Source organism: Heteronotia binoei, chromosome 4 (genome assembly GCF_032191835.1).
Source record: "Heteronotia binoei isolate CCM8104 ecotype False Entrance Well chromosome 4, APGP_CSIRO_Hbin_v1, whole genome shotgun sequence".
Classification (NCBI taxonomy): domain Eukaryota; kingdom Metazoa; phylum Chordata; class Lepidosauria; order Squamata; family Gekkonidae; genus Heteronotia; species Heteronotia binoei.
The window spans coordinates 86,446,993-86,467,488 of NC_083226.1; the positions used below are offsets into that span (position 1 = coordinate 86,446,993).

The 20,496-nt window shown below is 42.8% G+C and overlaps 1 protein-coding gene across 2 annotated transcripts in view; it reads right to left on the reverse strand.

Annotated features, from left to right (window-relative positions):
* Window positions 1-9,597: 9,597 nt before the first annotated feature.
* The window catches only part of SPTLC1 (serine palmitoyltransferase long chain base subunit 1), a 197,771-nt gene continuing 186,872 nt past the window's right edge, over window positions 9,598-20,496 (reverse strand). For both annotated transcript variants that reach the window (XM_060235503.1, XM_060235502.1), the window contains exons 12-15: window positions 18,664-18,718; window positions 16,324-16,441; window positions 11,814-11,887; window positions 9,598-11,073 (exon numbers count right to left, since the gene is read on the reverse strand). In XM_060235503.1, coding sequence (XP_060091486.1) covers window positions 10,980-11,073; window positions 11,814-11,887; window positions 16,324-16,441; window positions 18,664-18,718 — 341 coding nt within the window. In that variant the 3' untranslated portion in view covers window positions 9,598-10,979. The remainder of the gene's footprint in view (window positions 11,074-11,813; window positions 11,888-16,323; window positions 16,442-18,663; window positions 18,719-20,496) is intronic.

Below are 20,496 nucleotides of genomic sequence, written 5' to 3' on the forward strand. Positions count from 1 at the left end.
GATGGGCCGTTGGCCTGATCCAACATGGCTTCTCTTATGTTCTTAAGGGGTGAAAAAGGGAGAAGGAGGGTTTTGGTACCGGGAAGGGAAACTTTATGTACTGGAAAGCCTCCGGAAAGAGGTTTTGCAATTTTGCCACAACAGTAAACTTTCTGGCCACTTTGGGTATGTGAAAACTTTACATTTGGTCAATAGACAATTTTGGTGGCTCCAAATGAAAAAGGACATATCTGAGTACATGTCCACCTGTCCAGTGTGCATCATGGCTAAAAAGAAAGGGGAACCGCCCCCCCCCCCGGGCTGCTGCAACCTATTGAGATGGCTGAGAGACCATGGTAGGTAGTGTCCATGGATTTCATTGTTGAACCCCTTTTGCACTGGGACCCAGGGGAAAAAAGTAATATTAGTGGTGGTGGACACCTTTTCCAAACAGGCCCACTTTATCCCCTGCACTAAAGAAACAGGCCCACTTTATCTCCTGCACTAAAGAAACTGGCGTACTACTTTATCCCCTGCACAAGAAACTGGCGTACTTGTTTTTCCAACACGTGGTAAAAGCCAACTCATTTCCAAAGTAATTAGTGACGGGCCAGCAATTCATTGCCAACTTCTGGCGGGAGTTTTGTAAATTAACAGGCATGGAACAAGGATTGAGCTCAGTGTATCACCTCCAAACAGACGGTCAGACGGAGAGGGTGAATGAACTTGCCATTACCACAGACTTCAAAGAAACTAGCATACAAGTACCTGGGGCCATTCAAAATTAAAAAGAGGATAAATAAAGTGACAGTGGAATTAGAGTTACCAAAATTATTTAGTAAAATCCACCTTGTCTTTCATTGCAGCCTTTTGCACTGGGACCCAAGGGCTACAAAGTGGCGCCCTCGTCCAACGGCGCCCCAACTGATCCAAGTGGAGGGGCAGAGTCACCATGAGGTGCAGGAAATACTGGATGTCAGATTGAAAAGGGGAGTGCTCTACTTTTTAATAAGGTGTAAACATTTTCCCCCTAGTCATGATGAGTGGGTAGAAGCATCTAATGTGAGAGCATCCTGTCTAATAAAGAAGTTTTACCTACTGCACCCAGAAAAACCCCGGGCCATGGCTTGGGGGGGGCAGTATGTCAAGCATACATTTTATTCTTAGTAGAAAGCTGTATTGTTTATTATCTTACTGTTCTGTTGCATATCAAAGCTATGTAAGCTGTCCTCTAATTCTCACCTACTGTAACAAATGTAGAAATGCCAGCTTTGAAGATAGTGCCTCCCTGGGACACTTTCCCAGGCAGGAGCCTGGGACCCAGGATGTTTGTAACCACAAAAGATAGCCGAATCTGTGATTGTAGTTTTTCACATGCATATGTGAGAATTCCTTGCGTTCTTTCAGTATCTCTTTGATGTAACCTTTAAAGTCAACTATTGTATGTCAAACTGTATCTCTTTCAATATGGTCATACCACGAGCACAATGGATTTACAATAAACAAATACTTTGTTTAAAAATCATCGATTGGTTATCTTGAAGTCTGTATGCTTGACATTTGAGATGCTCAAAATAGCTTATCTGAAATCTCCCCTGCAGGGGCTCAACAAGCTAAGTCTAGTGTACTTTTTTTTTCTACTAAATTTTTGCTGACCTTCTGCCCAATCGCAGCCCCCAAAGCAGCTAATACTTAAACATTATAAAATATATTATAAAACAATTAATTAAAACAATTTAAATCCAAACTAAAATACTTATTGAAAACACATAAAACATAAGGTGGAAGGGTGATCATTGAAGGAACAGCAGACAAAACAAAAAAGTATTCAGTTGCTGGCAGAAGACATTTAGCAGAAGGGGAAAGATAACTATCCATAGGGAGAGAGTTAAATATTTTAGGTGCCAGGGCTGAAAAGGCCCTGTTTTTTGGTGCCATCCACCTAGGCGGATTCCGCACTCACCGCATGGAGCAAGCCGGCATTTTTGCACCAGCTGCTTCGCACTGCCATTTTGCGTGGGGTAAACCCGCGATTTGCCTCGCTGCAGTGTAAACCTGTTTTTTCAGGTTTACACTATGGTGGGGCAAATCACGGGTTTGCCCCATGCAAAATGGTGGCACGGAGCAACTGGTGCGAATCTCTGGCTTACTCCACACAGAAACGGAAGCCTGCCCCGGACCAAGTTGAGTGTGGAATCAGCCCTACTCTCACAAGACAAAGTTATCCAAAGCAGAGACTTGGAAGATGACCTTAGTGGATGGCTAGTTTTATATGGGAGTAGCCCTTCAGGTTATGCTGGTACCAAATTATTTTATTTAATTATAGCACCTTGACTTGTGCCTGGAAACAAACTGGGAACTAGTGTAAATGGGCCAAGACCAGGCCTGTAGCTATGGCAGGGCTCTTGGGGCCTGCCCCCTGACTTCCTACCCAGGCCCTGATTTCTCATTTTTATTTTTTTTCTGGCTCTGGTCCTCTTGCACCACATTCTCCAGTCTACCTTTTCTCAGCCCAGAAGAGAGGAGTTGCTGCTGTTGCAGCCAGCCAGGTGATGTGAAGGGTGCTGAGCTGTGGGTAGCCGTCTTGGTGTCTGTATTCCCCCACCTTTCCGCCTTTTGGCAGGAGCCAATGTGAGGGGCCATTGAGCCTGGGAGGCCTGGCAGAGGGTGGTGTTGAGAAGCAGGTGGGAGAGAAGAGACTGTGGTAGCTTGGCAAGGCAGTGATGCTTGGTGCTTAGTCATGGAAGGATAGTACCACAGACCCCTGCCTGCCCTTCCAGCACCCTGCCCTGCACCCTGTGACCTCACCAGTCCATTCACACTCAGAGGGACTGATGGGGCCACCACATGCAATGGACTGTGCCCAATACCCTACCAGAGCGGTGCCCACCATGCACACCTCCTCCTGGCCCACTGGCCAGGGAGGGCAGAGAAGGGGGAAGTTACTTGTGCAACACTTATAACCACTAAATCACGCTGGCATTCTGTACCAATTAAAGTTTCCAAGTACTTATGAAGGGCAGTCCCAAGTAAAGTACATTGCAGTAATCTGATCTAGACATTACCACAGCATGTACCACAGTGACCAGATCTTTTCTGCCCAGGAAAAGTTACAGCTTAGCTAAGTATTTTAAGCTGGTAAAAGGCACTCCCAGCCTAAGCTGCCACATGCTTATCCAGCAGCAGTACTGGGTCCTAGAGTGCCTCTAAGCTATGGACCTGTTCATATCCAGTACAGATAACACCTTAAATCCTGTGTCAGATTTTCCACCCGCTAATAGCACTTCTGTCTTGGGATCTTCAATATATTAGCCTGTATCCACTACAAAATTACCTCCAGATAACTCAATGTATAGCTGTGTTAGTCTGTATGTAGCACTAGAAAAGAAAAGTAGCACCAAAGACTAACAAACTTTGTGGTAGTGTATGAGCTTTCCCATGAATAGGACAGATGAACTCGCATTCAAGCTCATAGCCTACCACAAAAGGGGAGGGACGGTAGCTTAGTGGTACAGCATCCGCTTGCTAAGCAGAATGTCCCAGGTTCAATTCCTGGCATCTCCAACTCAAAAAGGTCCAGGCAAGTAGACATAAAAAACATCAGCTTGAGGCCCTGGAGAGCTGCTGCCAGTCTGAGTAGGCAATACTGACTTTGATGGACCGAGGGTCTGATTCAGTATAAGGCAGTTTCATATGTTCATACGTTGTTAGTTATGGTGCCACTGGACTTTTTTCCTACTGCTCCAGATAACTGTTCAGGTTTATACAATTTCTCTGAGATCAGCTAGAAGCACAAACTAGTGTCAACTGTATATTGGTGATAGGTCAGACCAAGTCTTTGGATGATCTTACCCAGTGGTTTCATGTATGTTATGTATATGAATCTGTGTGTACCAAATGGTGTTTCTGCCTGGATCATTGGAGCCTGATGGACTGAGCTTGGGGACTTAGGAACAATGGGCAGGATTCAAATCCCAGCTGCCCTGCTTCAATCACTGGCCCCCTGCTGGTTTGAATGACCCAATGGTGTCCTAGCGCAGGAACACAGTGTTGTATATAGTTGGCCTAGCAGGCCCTGTTTTTCAGTTCAGTTAGTGCAGCCAACCACCATGCTGTACTCAATAAAGAGCTTGTTATCACAAATACCTCGCCACTTCAATGCCAAAGAATCCACTATATTATAATGTAGATGATGAAAGACAAGGGGGCAAGATTCCATCCCCAAGAACAGTCCGAACTACAGCAAAATGGTATCTCTAAACCCCCAAACGGCTACCATGACTGATGGTTCTGAAAGCTGCTGAGACAGCCAGAAGAACCAGCATGTCGCAGTTCCTCTACCGATCTTCACCAGCCATGTTATCCACCAGGGTGATCAGGGAAGAAACCAGACTGGAGATGATCTGCTCCTAGACTACTTTCTGGCTTCACTAGAGATGTTCAACGTTGATTGTAAAGGCCAGAAGCATCAGACCACCTTTGTTGCAACTGTAAATCAGTCTACTCTGACAGCACGCCACCGATCCTCTGCACCCTCCTATCACTAAGGGCGTTTTCGCACTTAGCGTTTGCTACCGGTATTCCGCGGAGGAAATATGTCCGGATCATTTTCCTCGTTTTCGCACATTGCCTCTTTTGCGCAGTCACTTTCCATGAAGCCCCGGCTCAAATCGTTTTCGCACTAGCATCGACTTGAGTTCGATGCCCTGTCAATCATTTTTTTTTAAGCGCAAGTCTGGTTGCGTTACTACGTAACAACGTAACAATGAGCGGTCACAGCTGTTCCTTCCCCTTCTTTTCGTGGGCAAACCGCATCACGTGTGCCACTTCTGCTTATAGATTGGCTGCAGCTGTAGCATCCTCCATAGCCCTTTATGTATTGACAGAAGCATTCACAGTGGAGAATCTGGATAACGAGACTGTGGCGTGTCTTTATTCCAGAGTGGAGGTTTTGCTTTTGTGTCTGTACGCCGGACGCCAACTGATTAATGCATATGCAAGGAGTCTCACTTCCATGAGAAGCCTCCCAGCACTAGATTCCCCCCCCCCAACACTTATGTCCGCAGGGATCGACCCTGATTCCGTAGTTCCGTATGCCCAAATTCCGGAGTTGCGAAATATCGCAATAACGCTGACAGCCTGAAGAGAGAGAGAGAAATCGAAGGGTAATCGAGAGAGAGAGGGTGTTTGTGTGTGTGTGGCAGCTTCTTCCCTTCCCAGCCTCGCTCCCTCCCGGCCTTTCCACAAGACGCGCCTGTTGAACACATTAAAACTGTGCTGGATGCGAAGGTTGGGCTTGGAGAACCCTCTTTGGCTCCCCCTTTCCCCGTCCCGGTCTCAGAGACGTCATGGGAGGGAGTTATAAAATTTCAAGGCAGAGGAGGAGAGAGAGGCAGTGTGTGCTGTGAGCCAGCGATTAGGAGCTGGGCAGCAGGAGCGGCGGCGGCAGCGGAGCCCAGGCAAGCGAGCAGGGGGCCAGGGTCCGCCTCGAGCTGCGTGACCGTGGAGCAGGCGAGGAAGGAGGCCAGGTGCTCCCGGGGCTCTCTCGTCTTGTCCCGTCCCGTCTCTCCATGAAGCCGAGGCTTAGCTCTTGAGAGGCGAGTCCGCTCGGGCGCTGCTGCGGGAGGCATGAGTGGGGTGCGGCGGCCGCCGCAAGTGCGCTCCGGGGCCCGCCTGGCACGTGTGCTCCCGGCTGCGCCTCCACCACGCCTGGCTGGGGAGCTGGCCGGCCCAGCGTGAATTCGGAGTGCAGACGGGGCTGCCCAAGCTGGCAGGTTCTCCTGGCCCTGGCGAACCAAGCCGCCGCTTCGCTTTGGCCCGCGCCGGCACTAGATTCCCCCCCCCCAACACTTATGTCCACAGGAATCGAAATTTTGTAGCTGTGAAATATTGCTATTACGCAAGGAACTGAAATGAAGAAAAAAAATGGCCGGGCAGGCACGTTTCGGAAGCACCACGAACGGCTGATGATTGGCCAAGGGGGTGGATGCAGTGGGAGGACGGAAAGGCAGAGGGTGCCGCCCACAAAGCAGTCGATGCGGGGTGGATGAATTTCCCACAGGAAACTCCGCGGAGTGGATCCGGTGTGGATCCGCAGGTTTTCGGAAACTCCGGAAGCCTGTGGATCAAGAAACTCCGGGGTGAAACCCCTGAAGCCCCGGAGCAAACCGCGACCGCAGAGCAACATGTGCGAAATCCAGGAAAAGATCCGGAGGTAAATGGGATGCCACCCCGGAGTAAACGCTAATGCGAAAACGGCCTAAGACTCAAACACAATTTGTGAGCAAACAACATGATTTTTCTCACTTCCATAGGCTCTGAGGGCGACAACCCTCCTAGCTGCATCCCCCTTTAGCAGCCCTGGTAGCTCATTTAACCTACCATTTGATAAACATCAAAAACACATTAAGTTGAATTGACTGCCCAGCTTTTCTCCCAGGCCTGTAGCTACAGTGAAGCCCCCAGGGTCCCATCGCCACCACTTACCACCTCGATTTACAAGCTCTCAAGCTCCTCCTTGTCGCCGCTGGCCACCCTCTCTTGCAAAACACTTCCTGTATCCAGCCCCATGGCCTCTTTCTCAAGTGTGCAAGGCAAGCCAAGTGCCACAGCACCCTCCAGTTCCCTGCTGCCTCAGCCTCTCTCTTTTCCCAAGCCACTGGAATCAACCTTTAAAATGATCCCAATGTCTGCATTTGGGGGTGGGGATGCCAGATTCCAGGTAGGACCCGGAGATTCAAAGGAAGTATTGTGAAATGATCACTGAATTCTCATGGGGGGCGTTACTTGGATGACAGACTCCAAGTGAGACCTGGAGATCCACTAGAATCAATCTTTAAAGTCATTTGTGTGGGTAGGGATGTCAGACTCTTGGTGGCTCAGTTATATATTTTTAAAAACACTTCATTTTGTGGGTGTGATTTTCTTGCTTTGTCTTATTTATTCTTATTTCTAAGTATAAGCATAATTGGTGCCCCACTGAAAAATGTGCCCCACTGAAAAAATCCTGGCTATAGCAGTTTTCTCCTCTACTAGCACGTTGCCCAGTTAGCAAGTTAGCCCTGTTTTCTCATATAAATTTGTTTCTCTGAAGTAAGATAGCTACAGCCACCATACTAGCAAGTTACCTGACTTTAAATAAGGACCACAGAAGACACCAGAAATCTGCCATTAGGATCTCTCTTCTTAGCAAGCCCATGCAACAACTTTGAAGATTAAGAAAGTGAAGAGTGGACATTTACCCCTTCTTGGCTTCCAATTTCCTGCAAAAATAACAGCACCCGGTGGGGATAGAAACAACAGAGACAATCTGCTTTGAAGAAAAACAAAACAGGAAACTCTAGTCAAAGACGTCCAATGTGACACCCATCTGATCCTCAGTGCTCTGACATTTTAATATTATGTCTTTAACACTGTATATTTGAGCTACTGCTACTTCAGCATAATCTGCTTTGTGATTAATGTTTGGATGAAAGAATGGAATGATCCATTTAGTGCTTGGCTTCTACAACATACTTCTGGTATTATAGCTGAAGTTATCACACACAAAATACTATATGTGATCAAAGGTGTCTAAAATCGTCTTTTCAGTTGATGCCTGATAATGTGATTAATTCATGCGTATTTTGAGCTTTTGTTGTGCATATTCTGAGCAGATCTAAATCTAGAAGAAAATCTAGAAACAAAACAGTACTTATATAAATAGCTCTTAGTACTACAAATAATGCTAAGTAACCCCCCAAACACTTTCCAGACATTTCCCCTTTTACCGGAGCACCAAAATTGTTAAATACACAAATGCTTGGGGTTAACCCTGAATATTTCTTTTGCTAAAGTAGCATTTATAGCTCCTGTAGATTCTGTGAATCATCACAGGATGCAAACTTGGTTTGCAGTAGCAGCTTCAGAGATCAGCAGATGCCTACACCCCACAACCTTTTTTGAAGTAATAAAGACCAGATGGGAGTATTTTTTAAAAAGCAAAAAGAGAGACAGACAGTCCACCGTTCTTTGCAGTGACCAAGATCATATTTCAAAAAGTGGTTTTAAAAAAATCAAAGCTTCTCAGCCAAACATCCACTTCTAATTTAACAGCTTCCTTGTGCATTACAGCTAATCTCTAAATATCAACCAAGAACTGCAACTGAGATTGAAAAGGCACAGCATTCTTTACTGTGGTTTCAATAGGTTCTTTAGCTAAACTATGAACCAGAATATGCCACTTGCCTTGAATGTCAGTTTACATTCCATACACATTTTGAGAACAACAGTAAAACCAATCTGGGGATCGGGGTATACTGTTGATGTCACAGAACCCAGCTTAGCCAACAGATATCCCACCAATTTCTGTTTGAACATCAGAAACTGAAGGTTTTATGTCTATCTTCACATAGTTAAGTGGTTGAGGGAGGGGGGGAAGAGATCTATATCACTCATTACCTTAATAGATTTAGTTTTTCTTAACCACAATGTAAAATAATGTATAGTTTTTCTTAACCACAATGTATAAATCTTAAATAAAATAAATAAAATGTTCAGTGTTAACTGCAGAGATCTAATCAATTTTAGAGGAAACATAGTGTGCAAATGCCATCATGTAACAGCTGACATTTGGTGACCCTGTAGGGCTTCAAGGCAAGAGACATTCAGAGGTAATTTGCCATTACCTACCTCCACATCACAACCCTGGTATCCCTTGGAGGTTTCCCATCCAAACACCTGCCAGGGATGACTCAGCTTAGCTTCCAAGATTTGACAAGAGCAGACTAGCCTGGCCTATCCAGATCAGGGCATTACAGTTGGGCCACTGTAAATCATTTTTAATTTCATATTTTTTCTGTTTTGTAAGTAGAGGTTACTGGTTCATATGTGTATTGGATTGTGAAATATGACAACAGGCATGCAAAATATGATTTCATGCAGCCAGACAATAGCTGAAGCAGTTGTAATCATAAATTTATCCAAAACACACAAAAGTAGTGCCCTGGGTTGTCTCTTAACTTCCAGAGAAGTTACTCTGTCATTTCAAGTTTGGAAGACAATTATTATCTTAGCACAAGGGAACTATGCAAGGCTGCTCCAATCTCCAGTTCAAGGAGGACATAGAGGTTGTTATAGTGAATTGCGCTAGACCCCGATGTTCTAAACTTCTCTTTGGCCACATTCCCTGCTCCACCGCCACCCCAATACTCTCTCCTCAGTCCTTTTTACAATATTGATCAACCCCAGGTCAAGACAGTCATACCCTAGTATTCTTCTTTCAAGGAAGTGTCTTTTTAGCTCCAGATCAGCAGTCTAACCATAAGCAGCTAATGACATTACATTTAGCCTATTTGGCCACAATCCAGAAGCCACATTTTGCAGAAATCCTGCTAGATCAGTGGGATTTTGGTTAAGTGGTTTTGACACTGCAACCACTGAACTCATTTCAAAATAAAACAGCATGAACAGTACAGTAGCCAGGCCATCAGTCTTAAAACCAGCTAGAAGTCTGTTCAGTAATATGAACAGCGTAACAGTGCTACAGTAATATGAAGTACTTTTATCTAAACAGATTTAGCCTCACTGAACTTAGGGAAGCATAAGTCCCTAGCTTGAAGAAATGACACAAAACGTGAATGAAATATATGCTTTTATTTAAAAAAATATGTTTCAAATATAGTACTGGAATCCATGTAGCAGCAACCAAAAAAGGCACAAGTGTAGAAATAATCCAGGCAGTACTCTCTTGTCACAAGTTCAGAATACAAATTGTGAGGATTCATATTACCTGAATAGGGAAGAAAGCTAGTATATTATAATTTCTCTAATTATGGACTACTGCTTCTACATCTGTTCTCATCAGAACATCTTTGATCAAAGACCTTAGTAGAGGTCATCTACAAAAACTTACGAATAAGAAAACAGTAAATTCTTGATTGTGTGCTCCTGCAATTAAATGCAGGCATTACTAATTTATAGTTTTTAGAATAGTTTACTAATTGACATGGTATATGATATAAAGATCAAGACCAAACTTATTTTGCCAATAATTATTGCCCTATCAAATTATGGTAAAGGATTAGTATTTATTTTCTGAATCTATGAGAGCCAGATTTCTATGTGTCAGGCCCACAAAGGTTCTGTGTATGTTGACTCTTTCAACCCATTCAATGAAGAGAACAGCTCTGTGCATAAACCCTTGTGCGTACATGGCATTGCCAACTCCCCTGAAATGAGTATCAGTGAGGAGCGCCAGGTCTCCATAGCATCAGTGCATTAGGGCACCAACATGCAAGATAAATACATGGGCATATCAAGGATTAATCTATGTCTACCAATATAACATTAATGTCTTTGTTAGAGGAGACTCCTTATGGCTATATGACAAAGGACAAGAAATCCACTTCTTCTGGAAAAGCCATAAACAATATTAGATAAGATGCAAAACATTTTAGTGTACAAATTTCTAAATACCCAATATAATAAAAGTTATGTAACATCATAATTCAAAAGCTGGATTCTACAATACCATTTAATGACCCAATCTGGCAATGAGAATAGGAACTTTTTGGGGAAAGGTTATTTTTAAACAATGCACTTTATTAAGAATAGTTGAAGAATATTCTACAATTTTCGGCAATCTTTCCAAGCTCAGTAGCATTTACACATGAACTCTCAAAAATAGCTCATTTTCCTTTTTTACACATTCATAGAACCAGCGAAAGGAATTGTGCCCTTTGAAGAACAAAAATTAAATCAATGTAGAAGACCACTGTAACAACAACCCTCAATTTACAGTTGTTAAAAAAGAGCTGAGTTATGTACATATAGTGAGTGTTTAGTATTTCCATATCCAACGTATTTTATTTGTTCTGGAATGACTCAGTGAACATCAAGCTTTCAGTTCCATCAGCTGATAAATCAGTAAGCTTGAGCCTTTGGAGTGAAAGCCAATCCATCAGAGTAGAAAGTAGGTATCCCAACTGTGTGTGAGGAACAAATATCCAAGAGTACAGATCTTAATTCAGTACAGACTCTGCAGCTTCCCTGATAAGTGAGGCAGCTTTGTCCAGTTCCAGGTCCGTTTGTTCTACTGTCATGACAACACGAATGCTGCGAAGGACAAAACACTGGACAGTCAAGGTCTAAGCGTAAGAAAAAGTTGCTGCTCTCCCCTGGAACAGCTCATCTGAGCAATGTTTTTATTTTATATTAGACTATTAATAGTTGCCCCTGTCAACTCAATGCAAGTTATGAAGCCTAGGATGGGAAACATCATGGCAAAGAGAAGTTACTCTATTGTTTGTGAACATCTCACTAATCCTTCTATCAAGTTTTATACAGCGTATTTTCAGAGTTTTACTTGTTGCTTTTCAAGGAGTTTTTCAAGCAGGCTTAAAATATAAAGGATATAAAGCATAGACAGCTTCAAGAGGGGGCTGAATAAACATATGGAGCAGAGGTCCATCAGTGGCTATTAGCCCCAGCGTATTGTTGGAACTCTCTGTCTGGGGCAGTGATGCTCTGTATTCTTGGTGCTTGGGGGGGCACAGTGGGAGGGCTTCTAGTAGTCCTGGCCCCACTGCTGGACCTCTGGATGGCACTTGCTTTTTTGGCCACTGTGTGACACAGAGTGTAGGACTGGACGGGCCACTGGCCTGATCCAACATGGCTTCTCTTATGTTCTTATGATCTGTAAACCTTTCAAGGAAAGTCTGTCTGTTCATTAGACCAAATCTATCTAGTATCTTCAAAATCTAGAGTTGCAACAAAAACCTCCCATGCCCTTGCACATTAGAAGCACAATACACTAAAACAGCATTGATTTAATACTAAGATGGGTGCCTACTAACCTAGGTGATGGAAGATGTTTCTCTTCTTTCTCCAGATAGCGGGCCTGAGTTAATGCAATACCTCTGTTCATACACTGGAAAGGCATATATGAAATCATGACTATCAAATGCTATACTAACATGTTAACTATTACAAATTCTAATTAACAGCATGGTACCATATAAACAATGTTCCCTCTAAGCTGCAAAATGTTGTGGGCAAAAATTCTCCTTCGTGAGCCATGAGCAAAAAGTGCTTTGGTCCACTATACCGGTAGCCCTGTCCTCTGGAAAACAGGTCTACTAGTATGGTGGAAAGGATGGGTAGTCCTGGACTCAACTCAGACTGTCAGGCTGAGTCTAAAATCTCCTGAGCTAAGGGCTAGAAATTGGTGTGCTAGCACCCTCTAGCACAGCTTAGTGGGAACACTGCATATACTGTAAGTACATTTTTAGTCATTGTTTTGAAATGTTTGACCCTCCCAGCTATCCACATCATCCATACCTGACACATTGTAGCCCATTTTCTATCAACCCTCATCATTGCTTCTGCCACTCAGATATTTAAAACAGTTCAAAAGTATATTTTTTACCAATTCAATACAACCGAGTTAATACAGAGGTGAATAAAACTGCAGGCATTATCTTAGTACAGTGCAATGTCAACTGCTAATGAACATATGAACATATATGAAGCTGCCTTATACTGAATAAGACCCTCGGTCCATCGAAGTCAGTACTGTCTACTCAGACTGGCAGCGGCTCTCCAGGGTCTCAAGCTGAGGTTTTTCACACCTATTTGCCTGGACCCTTTTAGTTGGAGATGCCAGGGATTGAACCTGGAACCTTCTGCTTACCAAGCAGATGCTCTACCACTGAGCCATCGTCTCTCCCCAATAATAATGTGTGCTCTAAAGGAAGTACTTCTTCACCCAGAGTAATCAATAGACAGCTTTAAGAGAGGATTAGATAAACATATGGAGCAGAGGTCAATCAGTGGCTATTGGCCATAAGGTAAAGAACAGGAATGTCAAACATGCGGCCCAGGGGCAAAATCAGCCCCCCCCCAAGCAGCTGGCTGTCATCTGCTTCCTTCTATATAACAGCTTGCTTTGCAAGACTTGCTCAATCACACAGGAACTACAGAGCAAAACCTCTATTTTCTCCACTGGCTGAGGCTCTTCCTTTGAGGAGGAAGGGGAGGAGTGATAGCTTGCTTTGCCAGGCTCTCTCAATTGTCCAGCAACACTGGTGGATCTCCTGGTGTCTCCTGGTTTTTGGCCACTGTGTGACACAGACTGTTGGAATGGATTGGCCACTGGCCTGATCCAACATGGTTTCTCTTATGTTCTTACGTATTTTTGACACTGTAATCCAGGGATGTCAAACATGTGGCCTGCATGCCAAACCGCCCCCCTCCCCAAGGGCTTTAATCAGGCCCATGGGGCTCTCTTCTCCCCCCTCCTGTCCTCATCCTGTGAAGTTCCAATGCTGGTGACATTTCCTGCTCCATCTGCCTTCTCTTTGCAAAGGCTAAAGCAGGAGTGACATTGCAAAGAAAATGTGGAATTTATTTCCCATTCCGACCTACTGGCAGAGCAGACTGGAATGATAAATCCAATCCACATTTTCCTTGCAACTTTGTTTCATTGGAGAGGTTTAACTTCCCAGTGTTCTTATGGTCATCTGAAACTTCCTGGAGTTGTGTGCTTACAAATCAAGCATCCATGTTCTGAGTCAGCTTTGTCTCTTCTCAGTGGAGTGAGAACTAGTGCCTAGTGAATACTCTTAACTTGGGAACCCACAGCCAAAGGGCGATATTACACAGGAGAGCCATTGCTAATCTGAGTAGACCCTGGGGAAGGGGGAGCCTTGCCATTTCATGTTTTCCCAGCCTAAGAGCATTTTTAATTTTTTTTTTTTTAGTTTTCTGCTGTGTGATCCTTGTGCTTTTCCTTGATGTTTTATTTTTAAAATTGCATTGTAAAATCCCACTATTCCCCTATCTTTCCATTTTAAGCACATTATTGCAAGAGTTTTAAGACTGCTTGTATTTTAAGTTAAATATATTTGTGTTTGCCTGCGTCCTTTATAAAATGCACATCTCCTCTCTCTGGCATGGCATTTTAGGACATGCATGGCTCAGTCCCACAAAGTCCCATTTCTGTCAGATCCGACCCTCTTAACAAATGAGTTTGACACCCCTGCTCTAAGCAGTCCTTAGAAAGTGTGGTAGGGCTTTCCCTGAAAATCTTCAGGTAGGCCATACTTCTAGGCAAGTCTTTGGGCCAATCTGGAGAGTACTTAGATTTCATGTTCTTATATTTATTTTAACATGGGAGCTCTCTGAGCCTAACAAAGTAGAATAACACAGAAAGGAATACACAGTCTCAGAACCTCCAATCATATAGTTCAAAGAGCCAGTTTAGTGTACTGGTTAAGTGCATGGATTCTTATCTGGGAGAACCAGGTTTGATTCCCCACTCCTCCACTTGCACTATGGCTGTGAGAGCTCTCTCAGCCCCACCTACCTCACAGGGTGTCTGTTGTGGGGGAGGAAAGTAAAGGAGATTGTGAGCCACTCTAAAATTCAGAGTGGTGGGCAAGATATAAATCCAATAATATCATCATCATCAAAGAGGCAGGGGGAAAAGAGAGGAGGGAGTGATATGTCTGGGCAATGAGTTAATCTGTGTATTAAAAAATACAACAGTCAGAGCAATTCCAAAGGTAGATACTTCGGCTTGGATCCTGCCTAAAATTTTTACAGATTGGGGGATTTTTATACACAGGATTCAACAGATTGAGGAATTTCTAGTACAGCCCAAATACCTCTGAAATGCTGCCATAGTTTACCCTCAGAAGGACGCCATCAGATTTTCTTTAATTTTATTGTTTTACTGTTGAATTGCTGTGTTGCTTTTAATCTATGTATTGTTTTATCTGATGTAAATCGCCCAAAGCCTGGCTTGGACCAGGATGGGGCAATTCAGTAAATTTAATAAATAATAATGATGATATTTGGTTCCGGAAACTCTGGCACTAATATATCATGGAAACCATCATGGATAGGATTAACAGAATGTTACTTTTTCATATCAAATCCAATTTCAACAAAAAATAGTTACACCGTTAGACTTTTTAGCTAATTGAGGCTTTATTTCATCTGAATGGTCTTAAATACAAAATCAGATACTGCTCATGGAATCACTATAAAATGATAAAATTATTGTTTTCCAGTTTATCTTGAGTGTTCTTTTAAATTGTATTATACTTCAAGATTGGGCTCTTAGTGTATGACTGTTGGTTATACTCTTCTGTTTCATTGAAATTGAGTTGTTTTGTACAAATATAAAATTATATACATACATATATATATATAAATTATCATATAAAAATGGCTGTATTTCCCAAACACTAAAAAAAAAGGGGAGGGGGCAGGTTCCCAACCAGCAAAATGGACAGCCAAAGGAACCAGGAAAAAAATTCTCTGTAACGCTGCTATTTCTCTGGTTCTTAACCTGACATCAGAATCTTGTGAGGGATCACCTGCCGCTGTTAGCAGTCTCTACCATGCAGCTCTTGGGAGAACAATGCCCCTCCTTGGGAGTCTTTGCATTAAATCTCCTGAGGACCTCTCCACCTCTGTAGCTATTGGTCTACCTAAGTCCTCCATGCCCTAATCTGGGTTGAGGGCACCTAGCACAGGGAGAGGCTTCTCTGAGGCCTGAGGCCTCAGTCTCAGGAACATGACAGGAAACTTGGACTTCTGCCATAGATTACACTCTTTGGATCACATTTATATCACTCTCATATGACTGCCTATGGAAGTTTAAGGCAGGATCCAAGCTTCAGTACTGACTTTTGTAAACTTTCTACTTAATTGGTGATAAGCCAAAATGAAGAATTTGCTTTTATGGCATTACCTGATCATTTTTAACAAGTAAGAATGGAAAAGTTATGTAATATGTATGTGATTTGTATTGCTGTCACAATAAGTCTAAACACATTTGCTTTGAACTGTCCAATGCCAATATTCATGGTCAGAAGAATGATGTAATATAAACTACTGGGACTGCAAGGAAAGAGTCATAGCTGAAGCCTTTCTTGTTCCCCATTTTAAAAATCTCCCTGTTGGAATCTTTTAGCTTAGTCTTTTCCTGACATTTTTGCTTTTCCTAGGTCAACATACTTTTACAGAAGGAAGGAGCAATTCACTAACACTATTTGTCCACTTGCTGTCTGATGTCTTACTACCCAGAAGGGGCGATAGTTGAGCATCTTCAACCCTTGATGTGCTCAAACTCAGGATTTTAGTTTATCTTTCACATGCTTCTTAAAAGGCAAGGATTTGGTATGTTGTAAACATCTGATGTTTTTCAAATGCAATTCAACTTCAGCTAATATTGTAATTTAATAAGGTAGAGAGAGAGAGAGAGAGAGAGAGAGCTATGAATAGCTTTCTACAAATGCAGAATGCCCCAATTTCGTTTAATTGCTAGACCTGAATACAGTAGAAAAGGGAACTTACATAATCAACAATTTCCTTCAACAGCCTCATGTCACTATCTCGAGTTCCAGTGCTCTCTTCCAGCTGGAGGTGTAACGCTGGAGAAAGTGATTGACCTACCACTTGTAGACCAGGAATCCTAAAATAAAAGCCAACACATCAGAAACTGCTGTACATATGCAAAACACAAACATTAATTTAATGTATGCTTTAATTTACACTGCATCACAAACATGGAATATACATGTCTCAAGACTATACCATCCATTAGAGACCACTTGATTCTTTCCAATACAAACCAACACATAAGGCATCACAGCAGAAATAGGACCAAGCAGAGCATTAAAAGCAGGATGCCTTGAGTGTACGGAGCCTGGTTACAGATGACAAGAAAGTGTAAATAATTCTTCCAGCTCCTTCCACATTTTGAACCAGATATCGCATTCTTTAAAACTCTGAACACACTTTCTCATCTGCCAGAAAAGCTTTCCTGGATTAACTTCCATTTTCCCAACTGTGATATAAGCTCATTCCAGACAGCATACAACGTGGTTCTGAGAAGTCTGCACTGTTCTTCTAGGGCCCCTACCATTTGGCTTTGCTGTGGGCGCCAAACATTTTAACAAAATCAAGAAGTGCAGGTTGCCCAAGATGATGAAAACATCTGGCCTATGGAATTAGAAGGAAGTCCCTTCCCTCTGTACACAAAATATCACCAAGACTTTTATGAAGTTTCAGCTTTTCCTTGACCACCAAAAGGTATAAAAAGTAAGTAATTTATAGAAGACAAACCTAAGCTGCTCTTGTAAGCCAACTATGTACGAACAGGCTATTCTATGAACAATGAAAGTATCTCTTCTTGGTTTATATTTTTCTGCTACTGGCTAAGCATAAGAATTCCTTTTATAAGAACCAGACAAGTGGACTATAACTAAAAAGGGAAAAGATTTAGGAACATACATCCAAGTACTACGTAAGTCATGCATGAAGAATGTTGCTTTAAATTAGCACTGTGGTATCACTTCAACCTCATATTTGCAAAAGATAACAGCACAATTATCTCTAGAGATATCTTGGCTTCTAACAGTTGCACTTTACTTTTGCTTATAAAATCTTTATTGCTGAAAACAGTTTACAATGCTGCAACATTCCTGTGGAAGTTATTTAATGAAAAGATATTTCAGCTGCTAAGAGAACACTCATGCTCAGCAGCAAATACACAGGCAACATCTAGATGACAACTGGAGCACAAGAGAAAGTCTGAAAAACAGAGCTGGCATACTGATGAAAAATGTGTTTGAGATCACCCTAAAACTCTGAACTTATCTTGCCCTTAAATATTCAAACCAAATGGAGAGATGTACCTGACCTTTTGAGGATAATCTACCAAACCACGTTAAACTGTAGTTTAAAGAGTATAACATGTGAACTGTAGTTTAAAGAGTATAACACAGTCCAGGACGATCTGGTAAGGCGGAATCTCAAAATGTGTGTCTATGGCAGATAGCTACTAAATAATGGTCACTTCATACAGTGGACATTTAATTCTAATCTACAATAGAGAGAATAGCATACCAGAGCTTGTCATTAACAGGGAAAACAGTCTTCTACTAAAAAATGTTCCCCATAATGTGAGAGAACTGCTATAACATTCTTCTAGAAAGCAAGCTATTAATGGTCCACATCAAATTCCAACAGACCTTTAAGTCAAAACATGCACCAGAAGTAAAGATAATTAATTGGTACAAAAGGTGGATAAAAATTAGAAGTACTTTAAAGTGAGAAGCCACCTTTAGATTTGAGCCAATTCAAAACTTGTGGGTATGGCTCGAACAATAGTGCTTTGTAGTAAACTGAAATTCTGTAGAATGCAATACAAATCCCAAGCTGATATCCAAACTCCTTCTGTCAGTTACTTAAAATAAACCATCATCTGACTCAAGTACACATCCAGTTAAGGAAAAAACAATAAGCAAAGGACCAGCCAATGTTCTACCAGACAAAAGGTCAGTTTATGCTTGTGCTAGAGAAGACAGGCTGTCTTGTCTACATACCAAATAATATTCTCCAAGTAATCAGAGATGTGTGCAGTTGTACAATACCCTTGCTAAAAAAAAACCCAAGTAAAAATATAGGAGATGCCAAGGATAGACAGATCAATAAGATGTGCTTGATGGAACTGCTGCTATGTTGGACCCCTGTTGCTTCGTAACTGCCAGATTTTAACCATCAAAACTTATGTCTCTTTAAGGTATTAAGGCAATTTAGTCAAGAGTGAAAGCTGTATTTTCTGACAGAGCTCATTAACAAAAAAATCTTCAATATGTATGTTTCTGAAGTAACAAGAATATATTTACTTACTTTTCTAAAGCCTTATGCATTTTCTTGCATTTTTGTTGTAAAATATGGAAGATACCTACATAGAGAAAGAGGGGGTGAGAATTCAAAACTACTTGGCTGGAGTTTATAGACGTGGCTGGCCCTATCTGCTCATTACTGATTTAAGGGTCATTAGGGGAAACTGCAAACAAACTTCTCTGGCTTTTAAGATGCACAAACATGGGACTAAAGCTGCTGTCCCAAGAGGCCTCTTGGACCAGTAGACACAGATCTGACTTTGCAGACATGTCACTGTGGGATCTTGCCACTTTCAGAATAATAACCGAGAAAAATACATGTCTCTTACAAACATTGTAGCCCTCTACACACAACCCCTTACACACTGACTGAATATACAGGGAGGGACAGTAAGCACCAGCATGCTGCCCCCTGAAACAATCAATAGGGTGTCTTCACAGTGCAAACGCGGAGAAGTGTCCACACATACGCCCCCTACTCCAAGACTTGAGACACTGGTTAATGATTGTTGCTAATCACTGAGAGGAGTACACATGGGCATTCCTCCATGTGGGGCCACCATTCTGGCTATCACAGTTCACTCTGCCTTTCCACATGTTCAGTAAAAGAGTAGGAGGCTTGTGCATACAGGGCTTGGGAGATTTTGAGAACAGCAGAAAACGGTTACTGGGAGCAACACAGAAATTTCATCTATGCAGCACCATTTTGACCTTTGAGAATACCACTTTTGTCTTGTCTTTTTCCTAAAGGGATTGTATCTCCAGAAAACCATGCTGGTACTGCAGAGCCAATCCTTGTGTTGTCCCAGCTAAGGTGGCTGACAGTGCACTTCATTAGGATCAGGGAATGGTCTTAAGGATTTACAAGAAAGCAGTTCTAACCTCTAAAACTTTTTCATCTGCTCTTTTACTGTCTCTTTTCCATACCTGTCTTTCTTAACTATGCATAATGTTCTAAATGTAGTTATCCAGAGATTCAAGTTACTTAAGGATTTTTGTCCATAATCTCTGTCTCTCACTCTATAAATGTAGTAGGAATAAGGCCTGTTCTGGAGAAAAATACAATGGGCTCTAGAAAAAGGCTCTGGGTGAGTGCCACCCGCCCTTGCTGTCTTAGAGTGAAGGCATTCATTCCCCCCTACCCTTGCTGTCTTCCCACTTACCACCCCACCACCTCCTCCTCTCAACTATCTCCACACCCTTGGCACTGCACTACTCCCCCCACTCGTGACAGTCACTCACCCCACCCTTGCTGTCTTCCCACCTTCCCTGTAGCTGAAACAGATACTGGTTCCCCACCCCATCCCGTGTGTGTGTGTGCGTGTATGTCCATATCAGTGATGGCTTAAAGCCCTGGAAGAGGCTCAGAATGGAGATAAGGAAGAATAACTGGGGGGGGGGGGGGAGGAGACGATGATCACATAGACACTAAAGTTCAGCATTCCTTTTATTTGCATTGTTGCCACCTTTCCCTGCCATATTCAGCCTTGTGGCATTTAGCATCAGCATGCGCTTGTGGCATGATCTAGCTTTTTTGGTGTGGCATAGTTGTGTTATGGTATACCATAGAGTATGTGCCTCAAGGCGACCGTTTTCTGTAGGGGAACTGATCAGCTTTCCATCTCCTTCCTCCTCTCCCTGCAGCCTCTACCTAGGAAAAGTAGTCTTTCTCCACAGTGGAGACCAAAGCAGAAGGGAAGTGACCTCAGCAGAGTTACTGATCTCTGCCATCTGGAGAGCAGTACCTGTCAGTACCCCTCCTCAAACCCCAACCTCTTCAGGGTCCAGCTCTCAAATATCCAGGAATTTCCCATCCTGGAGTTGGCACCCCTATCTC